Source organism: Typopeltis vanoorti, chromosome 5 (assembly GCF_054136105.1).
Source record: "Typopeltis vanoorti isolate ZY-2024b chromosome 5, IOZ_Tvanoo_1.0, whole genome shotgun sequence".
NCBI classification, from domain to species: domain Eukaryota; kingdom Metazoa; phylum Arthropoda; class Arachnida; order Uropygi; family Thelyphonidae; genus Typopeltis; species Typopeltis vanoorti.
Window position 1 is genome coordinate 39,571,113 of NC_143553.1, and position 22,967 is coordinate 39,594,079.

Sequence of the window (22,967 nt, forward strand, 5' to 3'; positions counted from 1 at the left end):
TTTATTATATCCTAATTTTGTTCACATATATGTAATTTACACTCTTAGATGCAAGCAAATTTTCTATTATAGGGTCTTTGCTTGTAAAACCATGAAAGAATAAATTCTGTTAGGAATTTTATCAATCACAATTTAAGATAATCTTATCAGAGATCTTGAAGACCCTAATTAGATCTCTAAACACACAAGAAATGAACTTAAGTCAAAACTATAAAACGCTCCTAAACAACAACAAGTGAAATTATGTAAGCGCCACACGTGTATTGTGCACGTTCAGTGTTGTTTTGTAATTTATAATTAGAATTCTGTTAATGTCTGGTCTGTAACATGTTTTGTTAGCTTTAGTTCCTATCATCAGTCCTGTACCCTGAAGATGCCAACAGCTCAAAGTTGATGAAACTAGTTGGTATTAAAATAGTTTTTTCTCAGATACTTGATGTAGAAGAAATATTTCACATTCTCAATAATTACATAATACACAAAGGGTCCAGTGGCTCTGGATATGAATAGGATATATTGTTTCATACACAGGGAAAGGTTAGCCTCCAAAGGAATGCCACCAGAATTTAAAACTGTGCTATACAATGCTGTAAAGCTAGTTAATTTTATTAAGGTTCGACAGCTAAATAACAGATTATTTTCAGTATTCTGCGATGAAATGGACGGTGAATACTTACAACTTTAGCTTCATTCTGAAATTCGCTGATTTTCCAGGGGAAAAGTACTAACAAGCTTATTTCAATTAAGGAACAAAGTTTTATTGTTTGTAAATGAACATAATTCTAATTTTGCATCACTCCTTGTTGAAGAAGCATAGTTATCAACACTATCCTATCTTTCAGACATTTTTTCGAAAATTAAATGAACTAAATATCTTCCTTCAGGGAAATTCTTTAACTGTTCTTGATGCCTACGACAAAATAAAGGCAATCGACAAAAAACTGGTTTTATGGAGTAATTATGTAAAAGACAGACAATTTGCACCTTTTCCAACATTGGAATCCTTTTTAGTGGAAAATTTTATTTTTGTTGATTCTGAGTTTCTGGAAAGGGTTTGTGACCACCTAAAAAATCTGAAACGGAATTTTGAAACATATTTTCCGAATAACTTTTATAAGAAATTTCTGTGGGTTCAAGATCTATTTCAGGCTTATAGTCACGAGAACAATCTTTTGTTATCGAAAAAAGAACAGTTAATTGAGCTTTCAAGTGACAGCAGGCTTAAAATGTAATTCTGTGATCTTGGTTTGGCTCGATTTTGGATCTCACCTTCAGTGAGAAGTGAATTTCCCGAATTATCTGAAGAAGCATTGAAAATCGTCAATCAGTTTCCTACAACCTATCTTTGTGAGAAAGGATTTTCATCCTTTCTCCTCCAAATAAAAACAAAATACAGAAATCATCTTAGTGTGTGTGCCGATCTTCGACTGAAGTTGACCAATATTGAGCCAGATATCCAGCAACTCTGCAAAGGCCGAAAAGCTGAACCATCTCATTAAAAGTAAGCAGTAACAAAATTATATCATATTATTCATTTGGACTACAGTTTCTAATTATTCTCGTTACTGGTTTTGGAATTAATCCATTTCCAAAATCGGGAATGAAACAACAGTTACGCAAGGTGACGTCAGGGTGAGGCTCAGCTCTGCTGGCGAGGAGGATACCTGTCCATGTCCCGTTTACTAAGTTCCGTATTTAGTACGGCCACTTGCTGGAATATGCAGCTGCGCATACCGAATCAGTCGCATGCAGACATCCATACCATCATGGATTGTACAGAAACACACATCACAACGTAACGAATACAAGCAGTACACAGGATGGATATAATAAAACCACTACACGATTAATGAATCTGCCAGATTTACGACTACTGTTATAATTAAAACCACCATCATAACACGATTAGTACAAATTGTGTTATGATGGTTATGATATTTATGGCGTATGTCGCTGTGCCCAACAACGTGGATTGGACTGTTTATAGATATCGGGAATGACCTCACATAATTGGATGTCTTAAATTTTTTGCTAGTCATGGAAAACTCCTCAGGGAAATAAGGCGATTCGTATCGGACGGAAGTGTGTTTGTATGGATGGGGGGCATTAATGGTTTTGGGATGTTCTGAGTGAAATTTTTGGTTATATGCAGGGGGATGGTTTGGACAGGACAAGGGATGTTATCCATGATGGATGTCATGTTTGTATTCAGTATTATGATGAATGGAATAAGATAAGAACAACATTTTTCCCTCGTCTCACAACTCACTTAGCGAATGGAACAGTTTACATATCACAGGTTAAATCAGAGAGTGCATAAAGATAAAAGCTGTGGGACTAGCTTCATGAGTATGGGCAGATGAAGGGGGATAACATATAAATTATAAAAGTTGCTGTGGATAGATGAATGGGGATTAAAGATAAACGTTGTTGTACACAGATGAATGAAGGTTTCAGCGGGACGGTGCTTACATTCCCCATTCATTTGCCAATGCCGCTAAAAATGTTGTTGTTGTAGGGTGAGCTTAATGAGTGTGGGCAGATAAATCATCTACCCACAAGAATGAGGTGGAATGAGGAATGAGGTGCTGGCATTCCCCATTGGAATGAGGTGCTGACATTCCCCATTCATTTGCCAATGCCGCTAAAAATGTTGTTGTTGTTGTAGGGTGAGCTTAATGAGAGTGGGCAGATGAATGGGGATAACATTATATAAAATGTTCATGTGGGTAGATGAATGAGGATATCGGTGGGACGGCGCTGACATACCTATTCATTTTCCCACAGGAAATCGGAAACTGATACCTTTATTTGTTTAATAAAAATTAAAACTTTGTTCCGTGATGATACATTTTTAATCGTTTACTTCCAACTTAATTATGTTTCCGTATCTATTTGTAAATGTTTATTACATGTAAAATGTTGTATATGTATATGTAAATGTAATATGTAAATGTTGTAAATATAATATGTTTACATATATGTAAATGGTAATCCCTACATACATTTTAAAAAAAATTACGCAACTTAGTGATCTGTAGAATTGTTTTAGGCATTTTACTGGTCCTTGGGCTTAGAAAGGTTGAGAAACGCTGCCTTAGAAGAATGAAATGTTAGATACGGTTTAACTTGGAATTATGGTTTAATTTGGAAGAAAATTGTTGATACGAAATTATTAATAATGTAAAGGTATTCATGCAGTGCTGTCAGAGCAGCCTGAACACTCCTTGAGAGTACATATCAGAAAAATAATTATGAGCTTTGAAGGGTAACGTGCAAAATGTACCAGTATAGGATCCAACTAATGCAGATACTTTCCCCTGCAAAAGCACAGACCTTAGATCTATAATCAAGTGCTGAATGTACAAATGCATAATACAGGCAAAGCAAGAAACATTAATCAGCATTCCATTCTGTCAAGGATATTCAATGCTTTATTGCACTTTATTTAAGGAATGTAAGCTTTCTGCCAAAAATGAGTCCTAAGAACTTGGCTTCTGTTTCTACTGGAATGATAGTTTCCTCTTTTTCTTAACTCTGGGTCTAGCTGAAAATTAAATATTCAACAAAAAGTGCATGAGAAACATCATCAAATTCAAAATGATCAACCAATAAAAGACATATTTTTCTTGGACTTAAATTAAAGTGGAAAAAAAAAGTGAACTGATATTTTTGAAAAACCTAAATTGAAATTTGAATCAGAATAAAAAAAAAATTAAATTAATTCAAATTTAAATTGATTATATATATATATATATGCTAGTGACTGTCCCCCCCCCCAGGGTAACAGTCACTAGCAGCCCATGAGAATCAGCAAGTCACTGATTCTCATAAGTCCCACTTTATTTTAAACCATACATTTTGTCCTCTCTTCCCACTTTCATTAATAATTCTTTTTTTATATTTGTAATGGTCGCTATCTCTAATACCTGCAGAAATAGTATTTGCATCCATAGCACTAGCCGTCCTTTCTATATTCGAGTCTATTGCCAACTATAAGAACTTTTTCTAAGCATTTCTTCAAATGGTTCATAAGTTGATCAGTTTATGCACAGGCAAATAGTTTTTTACCCTGCAAACTTTGGAAACCTTAGCACAGAGCTCTCATTATTTCAGACATTAATATAGTGTTAAGATAGATAGACAGAAGTTTTTTCATTTGGTTTCAAATTAAATCACATAAAAATGAGTGTGTATTGCTTCTTGTGTGTGTGTGTTATTACAATTTTAGCATTGTTTCCTGAAGATATCTCAGTGACATACAAATACTGAAATGGTTAAACCTGCTGTTTAATTATTTCTTTTATGTTGTAGTTATTCCATTAAATTGTATTATGAGCATAAACCTGTATCTGAGCCTAAATACTTGTGCTACCCTTATTTGCTCTGGTGATGACTACACTAATATCTTCTCACACTAATCAAAATTGGAGATGTTAATGTCAGCTCTTTGCTTTATGCAGATGATGTTATACTTCTAAATAAATCCGCTACAAGTCTGCAAGATTCTCTGACTAAATTGAATAGCTGTTATAATAGATATGGTATGAAGGTCAGCAATAAAAAGACAAAGACAATGAAAATAGGCAGAATCATTGAAAATGTCAACTGTGTTGTGAATGGAGAACCTGTGGAACAAGTAAAACATTTCAGCTACTTAGGCACGATTTTTACTGAAGATGGTAAATTAAATAAAGAAATAGACAACAGAATCAGCAAAGCTGGTATGGTGGGAAGTCAATTGAATAAATTCATATGGAATAAGAGAGAAATTAGTCGGAACACTAAATTAGCTGTATACAAGACAGTGTTCAAACCAGTTTTAACTTATGGATCTGAGAGCTGGGTCAGAAGTAAAACACTTGACCAAAGACTAGAGACCACAGATATGAGAGTCCTGAGAAAGATTAGAGGCATGAACAGATGGCATCAATGGCAATATCAAATTAAAAATACGCATATTAGGAAAGAACTTGACATTGTCAGCATCCAGGAATGTGTTAGCAGAGCTAATCTCAGGTGGTATGGTCACTTAAATAGAATGGGAGAGGAAAGATTAGCAAAACAAGTGTTCTCTGCCAGGATGGCAGGAAAACGACCCAGAGGAAGACCAAGATATAGGTGGATTGATACAGTACAAAGAGCCTTAGATGATAGAAATATAAGATATGATAATGTTGGAGTCTTGACAAGTAACAGACTGATTTGGAGGAAAATTGTAGATAGGAAGTTAGTAATGATATAATTTTTTCATGTAGTACTGTCACATCCTGTACACCCCTTAAGGGTACATGGCAGGAATTTGATGATGATGATGATGATTATGATATCTTCTCATAGCTTACTGAAGGCAGTGAGTTGATAAAATGGATCATAATAGTACAGCTATCACCAGAGGGGATAAGGGTAATGCTACAGTAATCCTTAATGCCAGCAAATACAATAAAATAAAAGGATATTCTCAGAGAAAATCTACCTATACTCAATTAGGTTATAATCCCACTAAATCTTAGATTAAGATTATAAAAAGTTTACTCAAAAAAAATATTACCTTGCCTCCTGAAATTATACAAAAACTTATGCTGTTAGTTCTTAACCAACACTGAATATACAGTAGCCTAAATTCCACAAACCCTATTCCCTCACTCCCAAGACCTATAGTAGATCTTGGGGGTGGGAGAATTGGGTTTGCAGATATAAATTTATAAAATTTATATATAACCAAACAATTAGTGAAATCACTCACTCTCCCCACTCATTGACCACATCATGCCTTGCATAAAAATGTTACCCAATTTAAAATTTCTATTGAAAACCTAATTGTAAATAACTCATATTGGTCAGTTTGGATCTTCACTATTTATCGATATTCCCTTTGGCACACCTTAACACTTAAAATATGTTTTTTCTGGTATTGCAGATCTCTCTCTCTCTCTCTTCCTTTGCCATCCATTCTGGCTCTTTCTCTTGGAATAGCAAAATTTACAAGCAGATAGAATACTGCTGTGAGTTCCCCACCCTCTCATCCCTCCCCTGCCAATTTTTTCATGGAAGATTTTGAAAAACACTCAATTCAGCACCTTCTCAAAAACCTTCTATCTGATTAAGATACATAGATGATGTGTTCTTTATTTGGCTTCATGTCACAGGCACATTAGATTCTTTCCTTCAATAGTCAACATCTAAGAATCCAATTTATGATGGAAAAGGAAACTAACAATTGTCTAACCTTCAAGACAGTTTTGTAACAAGCCTTCTAATGGTGACCATTCTATCAGAGTATACAGGAAATCCACCCACACAGGCATATATGTTCACTAACTTTCCAATTAACAGCCCACACCCCTAATAATATGCTATAATTAAAAACTAACCAATAGAGCCTACATCTCGGTTCTAATGAGATCTTCTTGCAAAGAACTCAGCCTTATATGCCACACCTTCCTATCTAATAACTACAGTTCCTATAGAAATAAAAATAAATAAATAAAATAATAATAATAACTTCTTCCTCCTCCCCTCTTTGGAAGAATTTTACAAAGCATATATAAAAAAAAAAACAGCCAGAATTTAAAAAAAAAATACAACTTCTGAACAGACTTCAAGCACCAAGTGAAACTGACAACATAAATCTGCAGAGAACAAAAAATACAAATGCAATCATGGCTAATATCATTCAAGTCTTGCAGACCATACTTTAGATACTACACACAGAATCAGTTTGGAAAAAATTATCATGCTCCATTGCAGGAAATTTATAAGTGAAAGACTTTGTATAGAATCTGCAGCTGCCCTCAAAAACCAGCCTGCTATGAATAAATATGGATGCATAAAACTTCCCACAATGTGGGAGACATTAATCCTCTGAGTTCCCAGTTTACAATTAAGACCTCCAGTGGGCACCAGACCTAGCTAGGCCTCCAGTCTTTCATTCATGTGTTTCTCTTAGTTTGTGTGTGTGTGTTGCAAGTTTTACATCGTACTTCCTGAAGGTGTTTCTATGACCAAGACAAAATACTGAAATAAGTGAATAGTGTTTAACACTTTCCCAGTGCTGTTTTACTGCATTAATCCCTCCAAGATGAGTTTGTCCAAGCACTTCAGACTTAACACACCATTTGTTTGCTTTGGATTATACAGAAAACGCAACTGTTCTTTTACAAGTGAATATGATTTCCAATGCCTATGACCGTCCGTGGCATAATATAATTCACACTGATTTTTCGTATTCTAGGGGGAAAAAAAGTTTATACCGTTGGCTTAAATAGAGGTGGAAACATTTCTCTGATAAGCAATATCTTCACCACCTTCACATATACATTAAAATGAATGATGTTTCCTCTCTCTTGCAAATACTGATTTTGTATTAGTTATGTATTTCTACATTAAAAAAAAAAAATCTTACTCAATTCAGTTATGATCATTAAGATCATTGGACATTAAGATTAAGAGTAGTATCTATTACAAAATCTACTTGCTAAAAAATCATAAGAAAACATATCAGACTAGGAAGAGAAGAAAGCGCAGGAAGTCTTTAACTCACCTATTTGCAGCTTTGTCAAATGTATTATCAGAATGTATCATATCTTGCTGTTTAATTAAATCTAACACCACAGGACTGACTCCACTATGTCCCATTTTAGGAGACATTGCACTACTTTCAGATCCACACCCTTCAATTTCAGATTCTAGTTCTGACAGAAGAGTATCACTTTCATCGCCACTTTCTTGTGTACACAGACTACTCACTATTTCATCACTTTTCATACTTAATGAATCTACATAATTGTTTTCTGAAAAATGTGCTTTAGAAATAATGCTTACATCAGGTAACATACTAGTATTTTTTAATGATAAATTTTCATTTGAATTAATAATAAGTGGTTCCTGCAATTCTGAACAAGAGATAAATACACTTTCTTTACATTCTACAACAGTGGCATTTCCTTCTGTTGTATAACTATCTAGGGAAGCATTTTTAACATCATACTTGATTACACCTTCATTAGCTTTAGAGATTTTAACAGGAGAGGATTCAACATGCTGATGGCAAATTCTAATGTCTGAACTCATTCCTGGGTGTGGTCCCTGAAGAGGAGGATCATCTAATTCATAAGAGAACAAACTTGCTAAACTAGTGTTTTCATTATCAGAAAAAGTATAATTTATGCTTTCTGGAATATTTTCATTTGAATCTGATGTGCTGTCTCTTTTTTCACTGTCTTCTACTTTCATTCTTAAATCTGCCTGAACATTAGATAAAGTAATACTTCTTCCATTTTCAGATATATTACTTCCTGCACAACAATTTGATAAAATTCCATCTCTATCTATAGCTGATAATTCAAGTGTTGTATCTATGTGATCCTGCATAACAGACAGAATGTTTAATGTATTTTTTTTCTGTAAATGGCTATGTCACTTCTACTTGTACCACAATTTGAATCAACACTGACATCAGACATCTTATCTCTATTTTGTGCATTATAATTTATGCAAACAGTGTTTTCTGTCAAATATATATTTATGTATGTAACCATTTAACTATGTACATCTGCATGAATGATTTTTTAAGTATTTCCAGAAAAGGATGATTATTTTTAGCAGTAAGTAATGACGATCTCAACAATGTAATCTCATAACCAGCAGATAAGAAAACAAGATGATGTGCTGCACACTGGCCAGATAACAAGATTTAATATTTTTGTTATTTTTAAGCCCATTTTCAATATAGTCCTTTGGAGAGAACTTCATGAAAAGTTCTCCATATTTCCTGATGATTACCTATAAGAAATATGCAAAAATATTAGAATTTATTAAGCTTAAAATAGATTTCATAAATTTTATATGGCCTTTTGAAATATAAACATGCATGCATGATATAGAATAACAGAGTAATAATATTATTATATTATTAATATAATAATTATGTTGTCATCATAATAACTGAGTTCTTTTGATTATGGTATCAAAAGAGCTCAATCATGTGAGCTTCTAAATGCCACAGAGCTACAGTTCCAGCTTTCCATCTCTGAATTCCAAGTGCAAGCTTGGCAAGCTTCCTCCATGCCTTACTTAGTAGAGATTATTTCGTCAGGTTGTTCAAGGAGTCTTCTGAGGTCATTCGCTCAAAAGGCACATTAAATAGAAATCAAGGACTGGTACTTCATGACATCTGGAGATCGTTAATATGTGTAACAATCATTACGCCAGCAATCACATACAGAGTTTACACAACATATAAACTATGCATGATATGCCTAATGATAAATATGAATAAACTATCAATCCAGTTTTCTTTGATTTAAAGAAATAATGGCTGTTGGGAAATGTTTGACTATTTTGTTTGTGTTAAATATCTTCAACAAAACATGTTCGGGAAGAGTTAATCTTTAATAAAGCAAAAAAAAAATTTTTTTTTAAAATCTGACTCAAACTCAGTTAATTAAAGTTCATATAAATCTAATCATTCAGCATTATTTTAAAAATAAATAAAAATAGTAATGTTAAAAGTGAATTTATGGGAATTTATAATTTTATACAGATTGGGTTATTATTTTATTTCTGCAAGAGATCAGTGCTTCTACAAAATGAATACTGTTCTGGATATTAGTCATCCTTAATGTTGCAATGCAGAGAGGAAAATTATGAATTTTTATTTCATTTTTCAGTTTGAAAGAAATCAAAAGTTTTATAGATAGTTAACTATCTTTGTGTTGTGCAGTGTTGAACCATATGATTTTTTTTTAATCATATCCTGCCCCCCCCCTTTGTCTTCTATCCACAAAACTCTGTAGTCCCTCAGTCTATCCTTAATCAACCCTGTACAGTCCTGATATCATTTTTGTTTCATCTCTGTACCCTCTCCAAGGTTACTTCAGCTCCTTCAAATTCAGGTGATTCAATCTGGTCACAGAAATCCAGTTGTGGTCTGATCAAAGCTTTATACAATGGGACCACCACACTTTTATCTCTCATGGTCAATGTCCTTCTCAACATTGCAGTAATTCTCTAAGATAGGTCTTCACAACCTTTGCAATATGTCCTCTGAACTTCAATTACACAATCATCCCAAGATCTCTTGCTTCCTCCACTTCTTGTAGCATAACTCCATCAAGTGAATATGAAGTCCCATCTGTAGACCCCAAATTTCAAAATCTTACATTTAACTGCATTAAAATGATATCCCAATTCATTTTCCAATCTTTCCAGCTTATTCAAATCCTCTTGAAGAGCCAAAACATCAGCACTATTACTAATGTGAAGTGCTGGAATCCATTGTCACTGAGGATGAAACCACGGTCCTTTATTATGATCCTCTTTCCAAAAGAGAATCCATGGAGTGCTGCAAACCAGACGAAGCACTGCCAAAAAAAACCAAGGTCACTCAGTCCACCAAGATCATGACAACAATCTTTTGGGATTGCCAGAGAATTCTCTTGATTAACTTCAAAGAAAGGAATACCACCATGAATGCAGAATATTATGCTTTACTCCTGCACAAACTGTGCAATGCCATAAAGAAGAAGAGACAAGGAATGCTGAGTCATGGTGTTCCCCTATTTCACGACAATGCTCGAGTCTATATGGCTATTGTTGCAAAGGCTGCAGTGAAGGACTGACTTCCAGGAGGTTGAACACTCACCCTACAGCCCAGATCTAGCACCTAGTGACTACTACCTTTTCTTGAAATTGAAGAAAGACCATTGAGGAAGAAAATTTGCAGATGACAATGAGGTGAAAGATGCACTTCTAGATCATTTTGCAGACAAAAGCACAGACTATTTTTTCAAGGGCATAAAATATTAATTCAACGATGTCAAGTGTGTTGAAGTAAAGGGAGAGTATGTTGGAAAATGATAAGGTTGTTTACTTTCTATCACCTATAAAAGTTAGTCAGACCAGAAACTTATGGAACCACTCTTGTATGTTTGGAGTGTGACTGATAGGAGAATAGATCTGTATGCAAAAGATGGATTCTTTAAGTATGGACAAGTGCATGTAGGTGTGAACCAAGGAAACTAAAATCATCTTGGATAACAGGATGGCTACAGATGGAAAGAGCTGTATAGCAAAGGGGGTGGGGGGAATTATACATGCAGATTTCACTTTACTGGAAAAGCGGCAGTGGGTAAAGGATTGATGTACATTCTGTCAATGTACCAATTTATAAAGGGAATGAGCCTGTCCCTTAACAGATTAAATAAACTTTTACAAAAATTACTGGGTTCAGCAAAACAGTTGGTAGAGGATAACAATGTCACAGAAGAAATGGTGGGCTATAACATGTTCGTGAATGATAGATTAAACTTGAAGTAATTCTATTAAGAACATTAATTTTTTTTTTTCTGTTATTAGAATTACTTCAAGTTTAATCTATCATTCACGAACATGTTATAGCCCATATTAAATATTAAATCAATAGTGTGGGAGAGATGATCAAGTAATCGTTGGTAAAAGCAATGAAGAATTATATTATGGGAGTGAAATGAATAAACAGAAGCATTAAACAAGAGTTACAGAAATAAGTGGCCATGGAAGAAGTATAAAAGGGAAAGACAAATGGCTGCATGAAAAATAGTAAATGAAAGCTAGGAAAGTGATAGATCTAGTAAGGAAAGAGAAATTAGTATATTAGAAGAGTCAACAGGGAATTCTAGTGTTTTTTCATTATGTTAACTAGAAAAAAAAAAAATGATTATAGAAAGGTAACTTACTGGGTGGAGATAGTGAACTAACTAGTACAAGAGAGAGAGATGGAGAGGAAGTTGTGGAACACCTAAAATTCAGTCATTAAAAATGACTGAATTTGAGGTGTTCTAGAATATTCTAGTTAACATAATGAAAAAACACTGGAATTCCCTGTTGAATCTTCTCACATGCTAATTTCTCTTTCCTTACTAGACCTATTACTTTTCTAGCTTTCATTTCCTAGCTCAATATTCTAGAACACCTCAAATTCAGTCATTTTTAATGACTGAATTTGAGGTGTTCTAGAATATCGAGCAATCCATAGGCTGCAGAACTTCCTCATATATTAAGTTAAGGGGATAATAAATCCCTCATTATTTTAAAGCCGGATACAAAACTCGGGAATCAAAATCTAAGAGTTTCATGCCTTAGAACTATCGGCGAGTCCAAGGGTAGGTCAACACGCTCCGAGTTGCCCTAGTGTTGTACTACCCAGGTGTTGACTTATGCTTAGACTCTCCGATAGTTCTTCGGCATGAAACTCTTAGCTTTCGGTCTCTGAGTTTCGTATCCTGCTTTAAAATAATGAGGGATTTATTATCCCCTTAACTTAATTTACGCTGCTGGAAAAAAAAAAAAAATACAGCCTCTTGGCTCTTTATTGTAGTAATAATATATGGGTACACCGGTCTGGTAATTCGTATAGTAAGGATATGTAAGTTCATTTCACTTAAACATTGGTATTATCCCTACTCACTGATGAGATTTCAATAAAGGTCAAAATGGGTCTGGGTAGTGACCTCTCCTCATAATGTAAAACAGTAATACATCCCCTAGGAGCTGCGTTTTACATTATGAGAAAATATTAAGGATAGTGATGGAGCTTGCTCCACCTTTGCCCTAGTGTTGTACTATCCAGGTATTGACTTACGCTTGGACTCCCCGATAGTTCTTCGGCATGAACCTCTTAGATTTCGATCTCAGAGTTTCGTATCCGGCTTTAAAATAATGAAGGATTTATAATCCCCTTAACTTAATTTACGCTGCCGGAAAAAAATAGCTTTTGGCTCTTTATCGTTCCTCATATATTTATGAGAATGATTCATTAACCTCCCTACCAGCAGAGGTGGATAAAATAGTGAAACCAAATTGCACTTCTTATCCGTGTTATTCAATGGGTATTACAGAATCATATCCAGATTTAGCTGGACGTCTATAGATGTCATGGCCAGTTGGGAGGTTAATCTTGAACTTGGAAGGCTAAGGGTTTTTTGTTTTGTTTTTTCACAAAGAAATGTTAATGGAATACAACATTCAAGTACTAATTCTGATGTACTAGATGTAAGTACTAGATCTAGGATTAACCATCAAACCAGCCCTTGAAGTATATAGATGTCATTAACCAATTTGAATTTATTATTATTATGTGACACCACCACAAAGACTCATTAAGGGAGGGCACCTGCTCTACAACTCTCCGTCTCCACCATTCAATCCATCAACTATGATGAACCACATCATCTATACCAATGCCATCTACTGCCCATCACCACTAGTATTTTCACAGATATCACAAACATCCTTGTCCATGGCAGGATTTGAACCCGCAGCCTTTCGGCTGGAGAGCGAATACGCTAACCACTCAGCCAACCAAGGCAGCAACTTATGACTGCTGAAAGAAAAGACAAGAGGTAAGGCAGAATGGAGAGCCTTTATTCACAAGATCACTAAGAGTCAAAAATGAGTGGAAGGCACATAACAATTACACTTGGTCGTCGACTTACGACCGACTTCCGTTCTGAAAGTTTATTTTTCACTTGGTTAGAGTATAATAAAATTAGTTTAATCCTTTATCCAAGTGTGAGCAAACAAAGTTTGCGCCTGAAGTATCTTCAGGACTAGGGTAAGGTGATACAACACCAGGGCAACTCGTTGCAAAGGTGGAGAAAGCTACCAACACTCCTATCTCAGTATCTCCTATAATGCAAAACACATCTCCATGCGGATATGTCTAATGTTATGCATTAAGGGAAGGGCCACTACCCAGACTAGTTTCGACCTTTATTGAGGTCTCTTCAGTGGGAGCCAGGCCCTAGTGGAGATACCAGGCAGAAGCATTAGCAGATCATCTCTACCTATAGGAGTTGCCAAATGGTGTGCCACCCTTTTTTAATAAATTACTCTGGATTTAGAGAAAGATGTTGAAAGTTTATTTTTCACTTGGTTTTTCCATTTGGCAACTCCTATAGGTAGAGATGATCTGCTAATGCTTCTGCCTGGTATCTCCACTAGGGCCTGGCTCCCACTGAAGAGACCTCAATAAAGGTCGAAACTAGTCTGGGTAGTGGCCCTTCCCTTAATGCATAACATTAGACATATCCGCATGGAGATGTGTTTTGCATTATAGGAGATACTGAGATAGGAGTGTTGGTAGCTTTCTCCACCTTTGCAACGAGTTGCCCTGGTGTTGTATCACCTTACCCTAGTCCTGAAGATACTTCAGGCGCAAACTTTGTTTGCTCACACTTGGATAAAGGATTAAACTAATCTAGCAACTCCTCTATGTCTTTTATTTCACATTCTAATTTAAGATTTTTTTTGCAAGTTTAACTATTTTTTCTGTAATCACTTCCAGTTCCTCTCCTTTTTCAAATCCTTCAAATGTATTCACATAGACACTTTTTCCAAATTCCCGACATACAATTCTTTGTTACACATTCCCATGCGGTCGAAATATTCTTGATACACTGAAGCATGTTGTACTGCTTCCAAAAGTCTCACAAAGATAAATCAGCATCAGAATCTATTGCTTCGATGGCTTGTGCGAATGTCGTTCTGAGGTAGTGAGCCTTGGATGCTGAAATAGCACCCTGATCCATGGGTTGAATGAGAGTGTTTGTGTTAGGTGGCATAAAAACCACTCTAACATCATGTTGAAGGTCATCCAGATGAGGAGGGTGGCCAGGGGCATTGTCCATAGTCAATAAAATCTTGAAAGGGATACCTCTCTCCACACAATATTCAGGAGCCTGGGGAATAAGGCAGTTCATGAACCAGTCTTCGAACAGTGCTTGAGTCATCCAAGCTTTAGGGTTTGAACGATAGTAAACGGGCAGTGTGTACTTGTTGATGTGCTTAAATGCACGAGGGTTTTCTGAACGATAAATGAGAAATGGCTTCAGCTTAAAACCCAAGGCATTCCCACCAAGCAAACAAAGTCAACCGATCCTTAAATGCTTTGAATCCTGGCATCCTTTTTGCTTCTTGGTGTATGTACGTATGATTAGGGATGCATTTCCATTGCAAGCTCGTTTCATCTACATTAAATATTTGTTCCAGTAGATAACCTTCTTCTTTGATTAAAGAGTCAAAACTATCAACGAATTTTTGGGCTTCATTTTCATCTGCACTTTCTGCTTCTCCTGTGACACGTACATTATGCAAAGCAAATCTTTTTTTAAAACACTTAAACCATCCAGTACTAGCCTGAAAATCTTCTGCATAATCGTCTCCGGCACATGATTTTAAACTCTGAAACAGACTTCTAGCCTTTGCTTGCACTGTGCAAAGGCTCATGGGTGAATTTTTCTGTATTAAATCTTCCATCCACATAAACAACAATTTCTCCATTTCATGGATGGGTCTCTGTCGTTGATTGGTTAAAATTGTAGACCATGCGGAACCTTTCACAGCTTCCCAAATTCATTCTTTGTCCTTAAGTATCGTCGATACCGTGGAATGTGATAACTTCAAGTCACGTGCTATCGTATTCACTTTCTTTCGGGCCTTCATACTTGTGGATAACTTTCATTTTACACTGTAAATCAATAGTTTTCTTGATTTCTTAGCTGGTGTAGATGACGGCATTTTCCTTTTACTAGACATTTTATGGGTAGTATTTCAGAATTTTAATTAATACACCACACACAACAGATGCTTAAAAGCGACTGAGTGTATGTGAGAGATAGTTATGGTATGTGGGTTATCGTACAATAACTATTGTATCTCATAGTTATCGTGCGCAGCTGCCTGATTTATTATTAATTTCTTCTTTTTTTTTTTTGTGGTCGTAAGTGTAGACGGTTGTAAGTCGCATAGGTCATAAGTTGACGACCATGTGTACATGGATGTAGCAAAGTTCCATTGGAGTTAATATAACATTTGGGTACTACTGTAATAATATGGATACGAAGCTTGTATTTTTGACATATTTTTCCTGTGTGGCCATTTGGGTGGTTAAACAACATTAAAATGAAATATATTAATTAAAAAAAAAAAATTGAATTTTTAGCCATTCTTAGAGTACTATGAAAGCAATAATGAGCAGACCTAATAAAGACTACCTTCTTTAGATTTTGTCTCTTAGTGCGAGTTTCCCTTCAATGTTGGATTGCTTTGTTTGGAATTATAGCCCAAGAAGGACCATGAGGCATGTATATTGTCTGTTAATTGTGTGATTGTATGTTCTTCTAGTTGGTATGACTGTCCTGCAGGATGAATAACCAGAATTTAAAATCACTTCTAAAGATTGGATTTGAAGTCGGGTCTTTCAATCTACAGGCCATTGTCATTATTGAATGAACTGCTGAAATTTTAATCTGAATCTCACTCATGACATATTATTATAAGTGAGATTATGTCATTGTTCTTGAATTCATTCACACTACCTGCACAGACAACATCCAATGGCAATCCATTCCAATCACACACACCACTCAGAGAAAAATCTAGATTACATCCCCTTCTTAATGGCATTCATTCTCAGCTTCCAAGGATGTCTTCTTGTTCTTTCCCCACAATCCATAAAATAAAAAATTCCATCAAATGAAATCCTGTATGACCCTTTCAGAAGTTTGTAAGTCTCAATTGTATCATCCCTCTTTCTCCTGTTTGCTAGTGTCCGAGGTCTACAAATTCTCAATCTGCCTTCATAATCAGTATTCCACAATCCTGATTTAATTTTTGACACTAATCACAACGGAAACCAAGAGACCAGACCTACAACAGTCCAAGTGAGGTCTTATCAAGGCCTTGGAAAAGGGCAAAATGACATCCTTATCTTTACATGTCAAAGTTCATTTCAGCATTGCAATTGTCTTTTGAGTTGTATTTGCAATTGCTACATGGCCCCTGAACTTCAACTTCCTCTCTACTAACACTCCAAAATCCCTAGACTGATCAGTTTCTTCTAACATAATCCCACCAATATAATACAACATTGGTTATCTATCATGCCAAAGTGCATGACTTTACATTTATTGACATTGAACTGACATCATTCTCCAATGCTCACAATTCCAGCCTATTCAAATCATTCTGCAAGTACTGCAATTCAGCCACATTCATGATTACCCTAGCTATTTTTCCATCATCAGCAAATAGGTGTATGTCACCTATCAAATCCTTCCCAATGTACAGATGAATAACACTGGACCAAGGACTGATTCTTGTGGTACACCACTGGTTACCATAAATTCTGCAGACTCACTCACCCTGTATACTACTTTTGATATCTGTCAGTCAGCCATCCTCTTATCCATGCTAATATTTTATGATCTAAATCCATATTCTCCAATTTATGCAACAGTTTTTTATGCTGTATTCTTTCAAAAGCTTTAGCAAAATCCAAAAGTTCATGGTGTATCCATTCCCCATGTCTAGCTCAGGAGAATATCATAAACCTATCATGCAATAATAACATAGTTGGCTAAGGATTAGATATTTCAGTAAGCAGGATTGTAGTCCTACAATAAAATTCATCTACCACTTAAAGATTAACGTGTGCCTGAAACAGGACCAAAGGCCTGTTAGTTGGAGAACAGAACTGCTATCCACTCAGCCAACAAGTCAGTGAAGTTTGTGACCATTAAGGAATGAATCAATTTCTGCTATTTAAATCAGGGAGGATGTTAGATAACAGATTAGTAAGTTATATAATGTAATTTTCTGCATGACAGAATCAGCATACTGTGTACAGGGAAACAGTCACATCTCGCATGCCACATAGATCTGTTTAGGAGCCATGATATAAAATTGTATTCTTGTTTAATTCTTTAATCCAAGTGTAAGTAAACACAGTTTGCACATGAAGTATCTTCATGATGAGGCTAAGTGTATATAAAAGCTGTTGACTTCACATCAAATGCCTTATCTCATAATGCAAAAATATTATGGGGGAAACAATACTACCCAGCCAGGTCTGAAGTTCATGTGCAAACTTTGTTTGCTTACATGCAGATAAAGGATTGGACAAGAATATAATTTTTCAAATATAATTTACTTTGTAACCAAGCAAAAAAAAAAAAAAAAACATTCCTCCTCTATCTTTAAGCCAAAATATTTTAATAATAATATGATACACCTTTGTATTACTTAAATGGAATAACTTTGCATTAATTCAACCGTGGTATCTTCCTGGATCTGGCTTCCACTGATGAGACCTCAATTAAGGTTAAAGCCAGTCTGAGGTAATCTTTCTCATAATGTTTCTCGTATTATGGAATAAGAACACAACTGATATAAAGTCAACAGCCTCTACATTTTTTTTTATGATCCCATACATGAGAGGTCGAGGGACCTATAAGCACATCAGTGCCATGTGTGGATTGTAGATGAAGCTTAATGGTTTTTTTTTTTTTTTTTGAAGAGATATAGTTACACATGCAAGTAGCCTTGTCATTAAGACATTTGGTTAAAGCATTAAACAAGAGTATAACTTCTTGTCACAGAATTAACTTTATAACCAAGAAAAAAAAAACTTTCTACATCTCCTAGTATAAATAATACATAAGGTTTGAATGGAATATGTCGTTGTTTGCAGAGATACAAAGCTGGGATAGCTATGAGGCGCAGAAACCAATTTTATTCAAATCATTCACATTATTCATACTTATAATTATTTATAATAGTGTTGCTAGGTATAAGATTCTGAAATTTGAATTTGTAATGTAAAGTTCTCATGTGGTGTATTCAACTGGTGTGTGATGAACATTTGGAAGTGGAGAAGAGATTCGAGACATTCTTTTTCACACTTTGTCGTCATTTGCAAAGTAGTTAAAATAAATAATAAAATAAAACTGCAAAGTCGTAAATTATATTAATAAATGCTAAATACGAAAACAATGTCCTGTCAATCGCTCCCCAAACCCACTTTTCCAGATTCGATGCATCAAATGAATATGGGAAAAATACAACTAAATCTGAAGACTTCAAATAAGTTTGTGGCAAGTACGAGAAGAAAAAGCAATTAAATATAATTAACTCAGTTACTGTGTTTTTATCGCTTTTTTTTTTTTTTTTTTTTTTTTTTTTTTGTAATGAGGTACTATGTTTTAAGATTATTTTTCGGAGAATTAGTAGATACTGATATGTAATTAAATTAGCAGATCATGGGAATTTTCAAAGTTTATGTGAACTCTACAATTAAAACTGCAAGAAACACTACTTGTAATTCACATAGAGCACATCTTTATCAATATACACTGACAATTCTATAAATGCCTCATACATATGTTCATATACACACCTATTTACAAACTACCAAGCGGCTCATCGAATACAGTGCTATGAATTCCTCTGATATACAAATAAATAATCCTCGGACATTCACTTAAAACGTTTCATTCCCAATAACACATAAACAGCTCATTCCGCCAACATCACCTTAACAGATCGTACCAGATACAACACTCAATCTGCGTACAAGATAAGCAACTTAACCTCGAAAGCAGTATACTCCAATATCTGAAATCCGATTGGTTTAACTCGAGCCCCGGCAAAAATTGAAGAGGCCATCATAACACATCAAAGTTCATATTCTTTTCTTTTATATAAGGAGGATACAGTAGTTTCAAATGAATATTTGAAATGAATTTTTATTTGAATACAGTAGTTTCAAATGAATATTTGAAACTACTATGTGAATTACAAATAGCAGGGTTTTTTTCTCCCGGAAACTCGAGTTTTTCATCCCACATACAGACAAATCGGCTCCTCAGAACACACGCAATTTACAGACATAGAATACCAGTTGTGTTGGTGGTGGTGGAGGTAGGCGGTAGATGGTTTTGATGGAGACGATTAGTAGTAGAGGCTCGGTGTAGTGGTTGAGACAGTTGTAGGTGTCCTCCTGCGATGAGTCTTCGGACTCCTTGAAGGTGTCAGGAATAATAATAATAATATTGCATGAAACGCTGCATAATCAAACATCAGCAGTTATTTTACATAGCACGTTAGGGAACGGCTGAAAATTGCTGATTTTTAAACAGCCAAAGCACATGAAGACATAGGGACTTCGAGGGGAACATTTTTCTTTCTTTTTTTAATTTTTTGTTTGTTTGTTTGTTTTTCTTTTTTGGGAGGGGGAGTGATTTCACAAACACAAGATGATGGCAAAATTTTATTCCTTTTTTTAATGGAAACATTTTGCGACCTACTAAGAAAGTTACAATTCGAAGAAACCACAAAAAAAAAAAAAAGAATCAACGAATATAAATATATCATCAAAAAATAAGGTCTCTGTGCTTAAGAGGAAGTGACGCTTGTATCCTCTGCACTAGGCCTCCTGAAGATAGATTTAGGTTCAAGTCTAGTCGCCGACTGCAGGGACTTTTTCTAAATCTTTCTTCGACCGGTTCCAGACTTAGTCGATCTCTGGTACAGGCAGATGGTTAATTTTCTCTTGGAAACTCAAGTTTTTCATCCCATAAACTCCAAAAAATCGACCGTAGAACTCACACTATTACAGACAAGAACATATCCTGTTAGGTTTAGGTACCAAGAGATGGCAACACTTATTTGCCAATCTTTTCATCAGTTGCCGCTTATAATTAGTGATAATCTTTGGGACTTCTATCTCTAATTGGCTAACAGTGGAAATTGAACTGCCCACTCAGTCTTCAAAAGCTAGATAGGGTTAAGAGGATAAAAAAAAAACTGATAGTCTTTTGATGGACTGGAACTAAAGTCTATCTTCGGGTGGCCTAGTACAAAGGATTCAAGTGTCACTTCCACTGGGCTACACAGGCCCTTCATCTTTTTATTACACTCAGCTTCTGTAGCATATTTGATTAATATAAACTAATAAATGTTTATATAATATATCAGCTTTTATTTTCCTTATACTCATTAACAAGGAGACTGAGTGGGCAGTTTAATTTCCACTGGTAGCCAATCAGAGATAGCTGGCCCAAGGCTACCACTAATTAATCGGCACGAAGTGAAGAAGGCGGCTAGTAAGTGCCGCCATCTGGTGGTTCCTAACCCTAACACAGTATTTGTAATGTCTGAAAATAATGTGGGTTTGACGGCCGATTTTCTTGAGTTTACGGGACGAAAAATCCGAGTTTCCGAGAGGAAAAACCCGCTAGCCCGTGTCAGAGATCGACTAACTCTGGAACCAGCCGAGAAAGCGCTTAGAAAAAATTCCTCTAGTCGGCGACTAGATTCGAACGCCTTTCGTCGTGCGGTAAAGCGATGTAGAGTGCAAACGCTACTTCTACTGAGCTACACACGGCCTCACCTACTCGAGTATACCTAGCTGTAACGGCAACAAAAAAGGCGTTTTTAGTTTTGGGAAGAGACAGAAGTCAAAAGGAGCCAAATCTGGGGTTTAGGGTGGATGTTCCAACAATTCATAGTGCAGATCCCTTAATTTTCCATTGCCAGAACACCTTTGTGGGCAGGTGCATTGTCCTGATGAAAGATGATTTTTTTTCTTCTGCAACCGGGTCTTTTGTCAGACGTTTTTTCGTCTAGTCTGCTTAAAAGATCGAAATAATATTCCCTGGTTATTGTTTTACCCTTTTCAAGATAATTAATAAACAAAATGCCTTTAGAATCCCAAAACACCAATGGCATGATCTTTTCTGCTGATGGAACCGACTTTTTCTTCTTTGGTGTTGAACAACCGGCTTCTCTCCACTGTTTTGACTGCTCTTTGAATTGTGTAACGGTGAATCCAGGTCTCATCCATAGTAATATATCAATGCACAAAATCAGTTTTATTCTTGTTAAAATGCTCCAAACACTGTTCAGATATTTTCATGCAAGTGCATCTTTGATTTGCTGTGGGCAAGCGCTGCACCCATCATGGGCAAAGCTTTTTCATTTGCAATTCTTCATGCAAAATATATACTATACGTTCTTTTGAAATGCCTATAGTGTCAGCGATTTCACGCACTTTGATTCGCTGGTCATCCAATACCATATGGTGCACTTGATCAATGATATCTGGTATTTTTACACTTTTTAGACGTCCTTCACGTGGATTCTAATCCTGGTACGTCTTAATACTGGTCTATAAGGCTGGTACGTCCACCTTTAAACTCGGCAGCTCATTTCTTAATTGTCGAAAACGAAGGAAAAAGGTGCCCATAAACTTTTATGAACTTGGAATGAATTTTGTTTGGCTTTAAACCTGCTCTTACAAAGCATTTTATAAATGCACGATACTCAATTTTATCCATTTCAAGCGATACAGACAGCACTTTTAATTCAAACAGCTGTATAAAACAAATTACTTAATAGAATTACTTGTAATTTCACATGGATGCTAATGACGGATGTGTTCCAATTTAGAAAAAAAATCTTGCCATAGTGTTGCCATCTATGGTCGAGGCTGACAACCTTTTAGACCACTCTCGTATATACAATTAAAGAATATTACATTTTCTGCTCAGTACGCAATTCTGTACACAGCATAAAGGACCTTAATTTCTTTTTAATGTTTTTCTAATATAACTACACAGAATTTCTTTTTCATATCAGTATTATCGTTTATTATTATACACCGTATTTCCATATACATTAAAATAATTTCCAGTCTATGATTATGAGGATTATTTGATTGTTGTGAGCTAATTCCATCTACTTTGAAGCTAGGGTTAGCTTTTATGAAGACAGTGGGTTTAGCCTTGTAGGCGTTTGATGCTGGTGATTTGCGAAGTGCATATAACTGTTAGTGTTATATTAACTATGTTGGTACAGATTCCAGAGTTCGTATTTTAATGTTCAATAGTTGACTATGTGTTTTATATTTCTTGGTAGTTTGTTGAGTAGCATGTATATCACATGTGATCTCAAAAAACATGCGTATGCATTGTTGAATGGTCTACGGATGAAAAGAGTTGTTGTGGATCGTGTTATGCCGTATGTGTGTGGCTGTTGTTATGATAGGTATTCTTCACGTAATTCCTCAGTAACTTTATATGGTGTTTCAGATTTTAAATGCTCAGGATTTTGGGTATTGGCAGTTGTATATAAGGCCTCCAAATCAC

At 35.5% G+C, this 22,967-nt stretch overlaps 1 protein-coding gene across 2 annotated transcripts in view; it reads right to left on the minus strand.

Moving 5' to 3' along the window:
- Golgin104 (coiled-coil domain-containing protein 186) overlaps window positions 1-19,353 on the minus strand; it is a 502,507-nt gene extending 483,154 nt beyond the window's left edge. For both annotated transcript variants that reach the window (XM_090392368.1, XM_090392369.1), the window contains exons 1-2: window positions 19,217-19,353; window positions 7,544-8,784 (exon numbers count right to left, since the gene is read on the minus strand). In XM_090392368.1, the coding sequence (XP_090248494.1) occupies window positions 7,544-8,373 (830 nt within the window). In that variant the 5' untranslated portion in view covers window positions 8,374-8,784; window positions 19,217-19,353. The remainder of the gene's footprint in view (window positions 1-7,543; window positions 8,785-19,216) is intronic.
- Between the last annotated feature and the right edge of the window lie 3,614 nt (window positions 19,354-22,967).